This window comes from Hippocampus bargibanti, linkage group LG11 (assembly GCF_051943395.1).
Source record: "Hippocampus bargibanti isolate YZ-2025 linkage group LG11, ASM5194339v1, whole genome shotgun sequence".
NCBI classification, from domain to species: Eukaryota; Metazoa; Chordata; class Actinopteri; order Syngnathiformes; family Syngnathidae; genus Hippocampus; species Hippocampus bargibanti.
The window spans coordinates 11492501-11504819 of record NC_142744.1 but is presented as its reverse complement, the minus strand read 5'-3'; the positions used below and the strand labels follow the sequence as shown (position 1 = coordinate 11504819).

The window sequence follows — 12319 nt, the reverse complement described above, 5'->3', positions numbered from 1 at the left end:
TGCCTCCCAAGTGAGTTTTGATTGGTTACCCGTGTTGTGAGTCAAGGTAACCCTTAGTAACGATTGTCTGCGCGCAGCAAATGTAAACACAGGGAGGGGGGTATTTGCAATGTAAAACGGAGAGCCACCTTGCAAACAGATGTTCGTTCTATGTTTTAGTTTGGCTGTAATTTAGGATTTCCTCCATTTTGTGGACATTGAACATTTGTATTTGCGTTGCAGTGTGAGAAATGTTGACATTTTGGGCATCCTAAGCATCCATGGTATTGCTGCCTCCCCAGTACCTCCGACACTCCCTGGTGGCAAAACGTGGCACCGATTTAATGATTTCCCAACCTTTATTGCCACTCCATGTTTAATGATGCGCTAAAAGACGACAGGCAAGCTACCGCTACACCTGGACAGGTACTCAGATGGTCCACTTGACCGACGGATGACCTCGAACTGCCTTGTCATCCCCCCACGATCGCCTTTTTTAACTTATTCACTGCCATTCCCGAATTTATTCGCCAATAAAACGCTGGTCAGACCTCTGGCAATGTTTTTCCCTGCCACGAGGGGGCAGAATTTGCCTTTTGTACATCTGCCCCCATTTCAAGCTCAGATAACTCCAGACCAATATAATTTAGGAATTAACTTTTTTTTTCTGATGAAAGAAGCACGTCTAAGGTTTCTTACGCTGGAGTGAATTTTTATGTATTCCTAACACTCAATATTCTGTGTGTCCTGCAATTTGAGTGAAAATGACAAAAAACTGGCACTGGAGTGGACACATTTTTCCACATGTGAGATAACTGTCCATCTGACTTTATGCAGGTTCATGTAATCAAAACTTGAACTCTCTGGACCAATGGTTTTGAGACCAACGGCTTCAAGTAACCTTGATGGCCTTGACGGTCCACCATTGCTTAAGGGCTTCAAACAACAAAGCTCTTGTGGGATCAAAGGGAAACAAATATTTTGTCAGGTTCATCTTAGTGTGGTTCAAATGATTTTATTGTGTTTTTATGGACATTTTATACAACGCCCTAACTGTCACCCTGCTCTTCTCCTTTCCTGCTCAACGAGGATTCTCATTTCCTGTCATTACTCTTTGACAATAAACTCCCGTTGAAGCTGCCCCACCTGCTCGTTTCCTAATTCCTTGTTTGACAAAAGTTGAAGAGTGTAACCGTAAGAACGTCTCTTGTTGTAAATAAATAAAAAATAAAATAAAATAAAACAGAGGAGCAGATAAAGGAAGGAAACACTCAGGACCGTCAACCAGATAAATTCCTTTGGCCTCATTTTTGCCGCTTGACTTGAGTTTGTGAATGCGTGCATGCTTTTTGGACTCCTGTGGCATCCTTGCGTGTGAAAATATGTCCCAGTATTGAATGTGGGAAACGTGGACCAGAAAATGCCGTGAAAACTATGAAAATAATGTGGGGAAAAACATCTTCCGGCATGTTCTGCTTTGAAGGCACGGCGAGGGCTCTTTTTTGAGGTTCTCTTTTGAGCTCGGTTTGACGTTTGTTTCCATTACAATGTATCTTCACGTCACTGAGGAGCTTTTATGTCGACACGTAAGCACGCTGGAAGTGCGTTGCGTTGGTTCCTCCCAAATATTGCTGGCAGACATCTCGTGCCATTAATCCAGAGTACGTATTGAGACGTGAAGGGTTCCGGGATGTTGTTGGAATCTCCACTTGCATGTAAATCATTGCATTTTTTGACAAACGGGGTGTTCAAACTGTCAGTGAAGGTAAAATAACTTTTTTTCTCTGAGACAGCTGCATACCTTATGTGCGTTACCTTAAAAATGTCAGCGTTGAAATGTCAACGCGGCCTTGGCTCACATGTACAATAAACCATCTCCCGGTACAAGGTGAAAAGGACGACACCCTCTTCAAATATTCAAAAGTTAAAAAATGATGAAAAGCTGGAAAGTATTCAGCAGCAGATCAGGTTGTGTAAATAAGCAAATCTTAGCTCGACCGAGAAGAAAATGTGAAAAATGTTTGGAGTTGGGGAGAGTCAGCTGGGGCCAAATCGATTCTGTGTGTGTGTGTGTGTGTGTGTGTGTGTGTGTGTGTGTGTGTGTGTGTGTGTGTGTGTGTGTGTGTGTGTGTGTGTGTGTGTGTGTGTGTGTGTGTGTGTGTGTGTGCAACCTCAAAATCATCGCAGAGAAAAGAATGCATTGTTTGTATATTTAAAAAGCACGTTTTGGTTCCACTGGTTGTTTTGAATTTTCGCTGGCCTGAGACGCCAGGACAGCCAAGCGTGCAGACATACTTACTCCTTTTTAGCCGGCAGGAAGGAAGAGCCGTGACGTGGCGTCGTCAAATGAAGAATCTGTGCCGCTATTGGCTGCCACTAGGCCGAAATCGCTCACACTGGATTCTGAACTATTGTCGAATGCAAAACATGGATTTTCCAAAAACTATTAAAAATCATGGCCCAATAGCAAGTGGAGAGGTGCAAATGGAAGCCCAGTGCCTCGTTGCTAACAAGGCAACCGCTCAGCAGAGTCTCCTCCTTGATGATGAATGTCGTGGCCAAAGATGCTGAAAAGCAATCCGTAACCGTTCCACACGACAACAACAGAAAATGACAAAAGAAAACACAATATCAAAAAAAAAAAAAACCACGTTCTGACTGCTGTCTGTTCGGGCGCCATCTTGGACACACAAAAATGGGAACACCAGATAACACGATGACATCATATTAGCCCAGAAATGCGAGGGCCATTTCTGGGCTAAAGTGATGGGGGCTAAAAGTGGTTGGGCACCAAAACCCTGGAAGTGATGCCTCCTAACAGAGCAGTGTTTCCTGTGTGATAACTGACCCAATCATATTCCGGCTCTGCAGTACACAATAATATCATTTTGATCTCAACCTACCCGAGCTTGAAAGTGTTGAGCTGTTACAAACAATCCACGAGACAGCAAATAGCAAATCTGAGGTGGTTCTTAAAGGGGAATTCAATTCAAATATGTTCTTTCCAATCACCCCCCCCCCACAAAAAAATGTGCCCATTTTTGACCGTATGGGTGAGCTCCTATTTCTCGCAACCTGATCCAATGGCAAGTGGCAAAATGGCCGTCGCCTAAAATGGGTTAAAAACAAGTCTATTTTGCAGCTTCGTATTCAACAAGTGCAATACGTTTCGAGGCATAGAAGAACATTTGGACCTGATTTCCCCTTTCAGCTCATTCACTGCCATTCCTGAATTTATTCGTGAATTGAAAAGCACGACGTAGAGCACGATTCCCGAATTTGTTCGGGTTTTGTTTTTTTTTCTTGTGGGGGGGGAGGGTGCCGATAAAGCGCTGGTCAGACCTCTGGCAATGTTTGTCCCTTCCACGAGTTTGCATTTTGTCCATGTTACCGCTTTGTTCCAGCTTCAGCTGGTGTTAAACCGCTATCGAAATCAATATGGATGTATTGCATTGTATTTTTTACAGCCTCCCCCATTTCAAGCTCAGATAACGCCAGACCCAAATAACTTAGGAATTAACTTTTTTTCCAATGAAAGAAGAGAGTCTAAGGTTTCTTACGCTGCATTGAATGTTTATGTTGTCCGAAAACTCAATATTATGCGGCTCCTGCAAATTGAGTGAAAATGACAAAAAGCCTGGCACTGGAGTGGACACATTTTTCCACATTGTCTGGCAGTGAATTCCAAAAATGTTCTTACATACACGAAGACTACTCCAAGTCAAAGCAATAAAGTTGAATAAAGATTTATTTTGTACATTAGATAGCGCTTCTCTGAAAATGAAGGCTTTTATCAAACCAGACATAGAAGGTATTGGAGAAAATGAGAAATGAACCCCAAAGGGTTTCAGAATGTAAATTGGCTAGAGAACCTGGAAAAGGTAAGACACAAAAAAGGGGGAAAAATGGAAAGAAAGAAGAAGAATAAAAAGCCAGTGTACAAAAAAGTCATGGAGGAGGATCACAGGACAGAGATCTTCTTTAGCCGCTAATGTGCCATGCGTGACGCGGGATTTAGCCCGCAGGAACTTTCCCAGGTCAAAGCTGCATGTGTGCGTGTTTTCGGGTGGAGTTGAGAAGTAAGAAAAAAAATGACAATACAGCTCTGTGTTACCTTTGCCATCATATGACACTGCCGTTGCCTTCACACTTAGGTCAATCACACGTGTTCGGCCACAATAACAGGCGACAGTCATCGGTGATTAGAACCGAGGGTGATAGACTTAACATTGCAGACACGCACACACACATAAATAGATATTTATATACACACAAATTATATTTGTTTATGACAGAAATATACTCTTAGCGTATACTATACATTGAAAGTAAATCGGGCAGATTGAAATCAAATCCCGAAAAGATGGCTCAAATATGGAACAGCGTCACAAAATGGCCGAATGGTCTGAACGAGTGGTCAAATTGGGCACACGGATGGACTCGTCTTTCTCTCGCTACTTTCGCACGCGGTTTACTTGGGACATTCCCTTTTAAATTTAGCGCGGGAGAGAAGCGTATAAAGTCTTCGGCATGGAGGTGTCACGGTTTTGCGAGGTGGTGATGGCGGGTTCGGATCCCAAAAAGCAGGCAGGAGGGAGCAGGAGGTTGTTTGACAAATTGTATTAAAATAAAGTCAGCAGTAACAAAATGTAAAACATCAAAATGATCTGAATGGAAAAAATACAAAGTAGCAAAAGAAAACCAAGTGTAAAAGTCCGCCAAGGTTAAACAAACACGTACACAATGCATGCAGCAACCAAGCAGCAAACAAACAATGAATCGGCACCGGATGATCGTGCCAGGTGTCCTTTTAAGTGTTATTGATTATAACGACCAGCACCTGCGAGGCTGCCGGCCGGGCTGACGTCGCTACCCGCTGGTCGCCAATCTGATCGGGACGACCAGCACCTGTGCAGGTGTAGGCGGGGCCGACAGCGCCCCGCGTTGGTCGCCAACCAGATCATGACAGTACCCCCCCTTCAAGGGGCTGCTTCCAGAAGTCCCAACAGTCTCCCAAAAGGTCCACTCGCCAGGGAACGGTCGGTGGAGAGGGCAACCGCTGCCCCTCCAGCACACGACGGGCGGCGGCCTGACGGGAACGGGACCCGGCCTGGGGTGGACGAAGACGCGGCACGGATCGCCGTGGGCGTGAGCGCGATCCCTCTCGCACGTTCACGCGACGGCGCATGGCTCTGCGAGGACGTCGACTGCCAGGCGCAGAATGGCACCCCGTACGGCCGTATGGGACCAGGTCTCGGCCGGACGCCGACGTGGGCGTGAACTGCCCGGCTCCGGGGGAACGGGACGGGTCCAGAGCCGCTCCGGGATCCAGCGGTGAGTGGGGTCTCGGACTGACGTTGACGCGGACGTTGCACGGCTCGTCGTGGATGAGACTCAATTCATCATGCACGACGACAGCGTGGCTGGACGTGGGCGTGCAATGCCAGTCACCCAGTTTCACCCTGGACGGCCACCTGGAAGGAGGTCTCGGCCGGACGTTTACGTGGACGTTGCGGCTCGTCGAGTGACGCAATTCAAACTCGACGAGGCTAGCGCTAACGTGGACGTAGCATTGCCAGGCACAGGGTGGAAATGAGACGGGTCCGATGTACCTGCGGGATCCGATAGTTGGCCGATTCATTCTGTCACGGTTTTGCGAGGTGGTGATGGCGGGTTCGGATCCCAAAAAGCAGGCAGGAGGGAGCAGGAGGTTGTTTGACAAATTGTATTAAAATAAAGTCAGCAGTAACAAAATGTAAAACATCAAAATGATCTGAATGGAAAAAATACAAAGTAGCAAAAGAAAACCAAGTGTAAAAGTCCGCCAAGGTTAAACAAACACGTACACAATGCATGCAGCAACCAAGCAGCAAACAAACAATGAATCGGCACCGGATGATCGTGCCAGGTGTCCTTTTAAGTGTTATTGATTATAACGACCAGCACCTGCGAGGCTGCCGGCCGGGCTGACGTCGCTACCCGCTGGTCGCCAATCTGATCGGGACGACCAGCACCTGTGCAGGTGTAGGCGGGGCCGACAGCGCCCCGCGTTGGTCGCCAACCAGATCATGACAGGAGGAAGCAGAAACGGGCTTGTCCGTGTCCATGCGGGAGATTGCCGCATATTTTTTAATGCTTTATTTTTATCAGCAAAACAGATTTCATACATGTAACGAAACGCGACCTTAGACGGCATAGTTAGCATTAGCTATCACAATTTCCATGTCATCACAGCTGTTGAGTTCAAGACCTCCTACCATTTTGGCTATGACCCCCCCCCCCCACCACTCCCCATCCCCATTGTACAAACCTCGTCATTCTTTTGACCACACGAGTAGCTTACAAATATTCAAGCCGTCGTGGATTTGTTGGTGATACGAGAGTTGCTCTGGTCGGACGCTCTTTCCGTGACCTTCAGCTTCATGCACGACTGCTTGTCGTCCATCATCAACATCTCCGCCGGGAGACACCAGCAGCACAGGCAGGACTGCGGGAAGTCGCGTGGGAGGAAAAGGATGAAATGAAAAGCTGTCCACCACCAGAGTGAATAAAAAGGGGCTCAGAGCTGACCCCTGGTGGAGTACCAGCTTGACCTTGAATTCCTACGTCCGTGGTTACGTTTTCATATGTCCCGTCGAATTCAGGAATTTTGTAACATCTATATAAGCCATTACATTGCTACAAATATTGGGATGCATTGAAATAAAATGGCATATTCTTTATTTTGTCATAACACATTAACTCATTCACTGCCAGACATGCAAAAATATGTCCACTCCAGTGCCAGGGTTTTTGTCGTTGTCACTTAAATTCCAGGACCCACAGAGTATTGAGTTTTACGACTACATAAAGATGCAGTACAGCATAAGAAACTCTCTTCTTTCATCAGAAAAAAAGAGTTAATTCCCAAATTATATGGGTCTTGAGTTATATGAACTTGAAATGAGAGTGGCTGTCCAAATTACAATGCAATACTGGTTTGTATTGCGCTTAAAGGACAACTGACACCATGTTTTTGTTTCCTAACTGACTTCAGAAAAACGTTTTATAGCATCTAAAATACCCAAAACACGCAGGCTGATATTTTTATAGTCAACTGCAAAACACCAATAAAAATGACTTAGTGTCCAAAATCTGCCACAAATCAGCTTGAAACTGGGGATTTTCAGAAAGTCCCGCCCCCAGTTCGTGACGTCACGCCAAGTCGTCTTGCCTTCCTCAAGAAACAAAACAATGGGCTCACGGAGTTCAGATTCGGATAAGATCCTTTCTTGTTACTCATCCAGTTATGAATATGATTCAAATAGTTCTGAAGAGGAAAGCATAAATGTTTGCAATCGATTAAAGAAGTCCTTCCATCGCATTGTGAGGCGTCTGAACTACAATGTAGCACCCAGAAAATGCACAAGATGGCGCCCAAGCTCCGTTGGAAATGGGCTGATTTGTCTGCTGGGAATTTGTGTCAACTAGTATCAAATAGTAGTCTTGGTGCAACACACAACAATTCACCATTGCGTTATTTATGTGTTTTCCTTCTAATTTCGCCATCAACACGAAGTTTTCATACCAAACAAAGTACCGCAAAATGCATTGTGTGTCGCTTTCTCGGTCAGGGGTGTTCCAAATGTGACGTCGCGTAGGGGATCGTCATCAACTCAAAAACAAGACTTCCTGAATATTCAGTGTGAGTCTTAAAATGTAAAATATAGCTATATGTGGTGGAATCTTTGTAAAATGCGCTCAGTAGAAGATATTTGAAGTGATTTCACAAATTATGGACACAACTTGTCCGGGGGCGTCGGTTGTCCTTTAAAGACCAGCTGAAGCTGGAACAATGCGCTAACATGGAAAAACGGGATATTCCGCCCTCTTGTGGAAATGAAATAAACACTGCTCACCCACAGAAAAACTTATCCTGTGACCTTAAGAGTTTTGAAAGGCGCTTATAAATGAAATTTATTACAGTAAAGTCTCGTTATATCGATATCGGTTATATCGATAGTACTGCTTATTACGATACTATTTCTATGAACTCAAGGAGAAAATTACATGCCCGCAGGATCAGATATATCGATAGTCCGGTTATATCAATATTTTTTCCGACTCCCGAGAATATCGATATAACGAGACTTTCCTGTATTATTATTTATTTATGTATGTATTAATTTCTTTGGGTTTTTTATTTATTTATGTATTTATTCATGTATTTATGTAGTTATTTTCACATTTTTATTTATGTATTTATGTATGTCTTCATGTATTTATTTATTTATTTAGGTGTTTATTTCAGTATTATGTATTCATTTATTCATGTATTTATTTATGTATTCTTTTTTTATTTATGTGCTTGTGTATTTATGTATTAGTTTGTTTGTTTGTTTGTTTTAAACCCTGCCGTTTGAACAGGCACAGATCGACTTTTAATATCTACTGTCCGTCACTGCACGACGCAAACACTGTGATGAACATGTGACTTACCCTGAAGCAATTTTTAAATCGCTTGCTGACCATATAGAGGGCGATGGGGTTGATGCAGGAGTTGACGGAGGCCATATTGATGCCAATGTAGTCTAAGACTAGAAAGAAACTGTAAAATGCGGAGTTATCTGTCATTTCTCCTGCCATTGAGATGAATTTTATTGTTGTATACCTGAGCAGTTCACAGCGGTTTGGATCCTTCTCATCATATATGGTGAGTTTTAGAATTCGGCTGAGGTGGAGAGGGAGCCAGCACAGAGCGAAGACTAGAACCAGACAGAACACGGTCTTGGCGACCTCCCGTCGCTGCACCAGATAACATGGAAAAAAACATGGGGAGTCGTATCATGAATTCTTGCTCAAAAAAACACATTTTATTTTTTTGTAACACTTAACTCATTCACGGCCATTCATGAATTTAGTCAGGAATTGAAAATATGACAGAGAGCGCCATTCCTGAAGTTATTCAGGTTTTTTCATGCTTGGGTGCTGATAAAGCGTTGGCCATGGCCTCTGGTAATGGTTTTTTTTTCTTCTCCACAAAGGGGCAGCATTGATGTTAGCGCTTTGTTCCAGCTTCAAATGTTGTTAAAGTGCTACATAAACCAATATGTATTGCATTATCCTGTGACTGTAAAGTGACCTTGAGAGTTTTGAAAGGCGCTTATAAATGAAATTTATTATTATTATTATTGTATTTTGAACATCCGCCCTCATTTCAAGATCACATAACCTCAGACCCATATAATTTAGGAATAAACTTTTTTGCTGATGAAAGAAGAGGGTCGCAGGTTTCTTACGCTGCATTGAATGCTTATGTAGTCCTTTTTTTGCTTGTCTGGCAGTTGAATGAGTTAATAACACATGAACAACACAGGTGTGTTTTTTTTCTAATTGGAATGCCTGAACAGTAAAAACTGCCCCCATGCCGTTGTAACGACTACATGAGTCCTTCTAGAGGGAATTTACAGAGCAGAGATCTGCTGGTTGCAGGCAAAAGCCAAAAGCATTGCATTCCAGTGAAATCCAATCCGGCCAATTCTTCACAATCGACGTGTCGGTCTTTGGAGGCGGCCCCTTTGCGTTCGCTTCAAAGGAATACAAGACACGTGATGAGCAAACCTGTTTGAGGTGGTCACTGAGGGCGATTTGGACGCCGTTCTTCTTCCTCAGCATCTCGCAGGTCATCAGCGTGTAAAATATGGCGGTGCAGGCCAACGGCAGACAGAAGTAGGCACTGAATAGCCACCAGTCTTTCACCGATTTATAAAACTGAGAAAAAAACAAACGGATCATCAGTATATTCCTCTGCCGGGAATAATCGTTGTGAATTTTTTCCGCTCCGGCCGGGTGTGTCTCGAATCCGAACTCCCATTTGTGCGATCTATCGGCCGCAAAACATTTTACAAGCATGTTTTTTTTTTTCTTTTTATGGACATGAAGCTGAATATCGCCGTGTCATGTCTTACCCGCATAAAGTCTGTTTTCTGCATGGGGTGCAATAAACAGATCCTCAAACGCTCTCCTTTGTAGTCCATGGCGATCATGTCGAAAGCGATGGCCTCGGGCACAGCCAAGATGATGGATAATAGCCAGATGAGTGCAATTTCGATCGCCATCCACTTCGGAACGCCGATCCCCTTGATTCGACTCCATGAGGTCACGGCGCGATATCTGAGGGATCAATCACGGGAGGGAGTTCAGCAAAACAACTTGCGCAAGTGACGTCTGGATCAACTCTCGGGTCCCGCTGATTTAAGTGAGCTGGACCTGCAGATGCAGCTGTTGCAAAAGTCTTATTTACATATTGGTGAATGTGAGAATGTGAGAGCTATTTCCTTTTTTTGCTAAGCGAATTGGAACTCATTTCAAGAGCCGATTCCTAAAAGTCTTTGGCAATTGGGATAAGAACATCAAACATGTTGCCTGTGATGTCAACCTGCTCCTATGACTACTACCGTATTTTCTGCACTATTAGGCATTATAAGGCACACCTTTTGTCATGATCTGGTTGGCGACCTACGGGGGGCGCTGTCAGCCCTGCCTGCAGCCTCGCAGGTGCTGGTCGTTTTAATCACTGACACATAAAAGGACACCCGGTACGACCATCCGGTGTCGGTTCATTGTTTGCTGCATGTTTGCTTTGTCTGCATTGTGTATGCTGTACATGTGTTTGTTTAACCTTGGCGGACTTTTACTTTTTACTTTTGGTCTTCTTTTGATACTTTGTATTTTTTCTGTTCAGATGATTTTGATGTTTTACATTTTGTTCCTGCTGACCTTTACTTTAATACAATTTGTCAAACAACCTCCTGCTCCCTCCTGCCTGCTTTTTGGGATCCGCACCAGCCATCACCACCTCGCAAATCGTGACACCTTTCAACAAATGACATTTTTTAAAACATTTTCCATATAAAAATCGCACCTTCAATGAGTGCCATGTCTAACATTTTTTCCATATATAAGATGCACCGCAGTATAAGGCACACCTTCAATGAATGACATATTTTCAAACTTTTTCCATTTATAAGGTACACCAGATTATAAGGCGCATGGTCAGCTTTTGACATAAAATTGAAGGCTTTTAGGTGTGCCTTATAGTGCGAAAAATACAGTATATTCCATGTCATGTAAATGTCTCCACTGCGAGACTAATAAAGGCAAATCTAATACAATCAGTCCATTCCACATCATGCTTTTGAAAAAATTGAAGGCTTTTAGGGGGCCTTATAGCGTGGAAAATACGGCAAATGGTCTTTTAGTGTCAAGCTTTTGAAAATAATGGCAAAATCCGCCATTCCAGCCACCTAATAATCATACGTCAATGCATGAGAACAAAGGAACTGTCGCTGCTTGGAACTAAAGCGAATTTACGTGGGACAGGAGATGTGAGACAGTCTCTTTTTGTCAATGGATGCTACAGTTTTGTGTTTGCTTTCAACATTTAGTTTGTAGCGGACGTGCACATTTCACCATGATGTCCCTGATGCACTGGTGAAAATGACGCTTTGATCCTCCCCCTTTTCATCTAGAACTGCTTTCATACAACAAAGAGCGTGCAGAAAGTGCTTAAGATTGAATGTCTGTCTCTGTCTTTTGTGTTGTGTCATATTATTTGTTATTTAGTTTAATTGTATTGTTGTTTTGACTTCAGGATGGCGCCACAAGACTGGCTGTCTTTACAGCAGGTCCGTATTTTGTTTTCCTACTTCTTCCTTTCTTTTCCTCTTACTTTCATCACTTTGCTGCTGTGAAATGAAAATGTGTCCACTGCGAGACTATTCAAGGCTAATCCAATCAAATCCAATGATTACTTTGCAGACATTTGCAAAGGGGAGTCAGAGGTTGCAATTTGACCACTGACGCACAAAGCGCAAAGAAAGTGAAAGTACAGTACGACATGACAACATGAGGCGAATATTCATTAAAAGAAGCGCTTGCCTGTCAATGCTCAGTGCACACAGACTGAGCACGGTGATCCCCACCGAGGCTTTCTGGACGAATGGGACCAGTTTACACAGAGCCACCCCAAAAGGCCAATCCTCTGCTAGGAGCTGGAGAGAGAAAGTTCAAAAGTCAGAGTTCAACCGTGGGAGAGTCGGGGAAGCAAATTCTCAGGCCCTCTAATGTTGTTTTTTGTTTGTGATTTCAGGTGCGGCGGTCAGAAAAGACACGCTGGAAGGTTTTGGCAGACAAAAAAAAACTAATCTCAGTACACTGGTCAGGGTTTGGAAAATTCTGCGGTGTTAAGACCTTTCTGTAAGAATTCGGTAAACCTCGTGACACCACTGCGCAAGTGGAATGAACTCCCTTACCCCCCCCCCCCCCCTGTCCGCCAGATATTGTTTTCACAATCTTATTA

At 43.9% G+C, this 12319-nt stretch overlaps 1 protein-coding gene and 1 long non-coding RNA gene across 2 annotated transcripts in view; one reads left to right on the top strand and one right to left on the bottom strand.

Annotated features, from left to right (window-relative positions):
- Window positions 1-24: 24 nt before the first annotated feature.
- LOC148891578 (uncharacterized) lies at window positions 25-6141 on the top strand. The gene is made up of 2 exons (XR_016116418.1): window positions 25-4515; window positions 6058-6141. It is a non-coding gene; the product is annotated as an uncharacterized LOC148891578 (long non-coding RNA).
- A 142-nt stretch (window positions 6142-6283) lies between these two features.
- Window positions 6284-12319, bottom strand: part of ednrba (endothelin receptor type Ba) — an 11672-nt gene continuing 5636 nt past the window's right edge. Inside the window, exons 4-9 of the mRNA XM_089008015.1 lie at window positions 11899-12011; window positions 9927-10131; window positions 9580-9729; window positions 8630-8763; window positions 8458-8566; window positions 6284-6466 (exon numbers count right to left, since the gene is read on the bottom strand). Of these exons, the coding sequence (XP_088864141.1) occupies window positions 6329-6466; window positions 8458-8566; window positions 8630-8763; window positions 9580-9729; window positions 9927-10131; window positions 11899-12011 (849 nt within the window). The 3' untranslated portion in view covers window positions 6284-6328. The remainder of the gene's footprint in view (window positions 6467-8457; window positions 8567-8629; window positions 8764-9579; window positions 9730-9926; window positions 10132-11898; window positions 12012-12319) is intronic.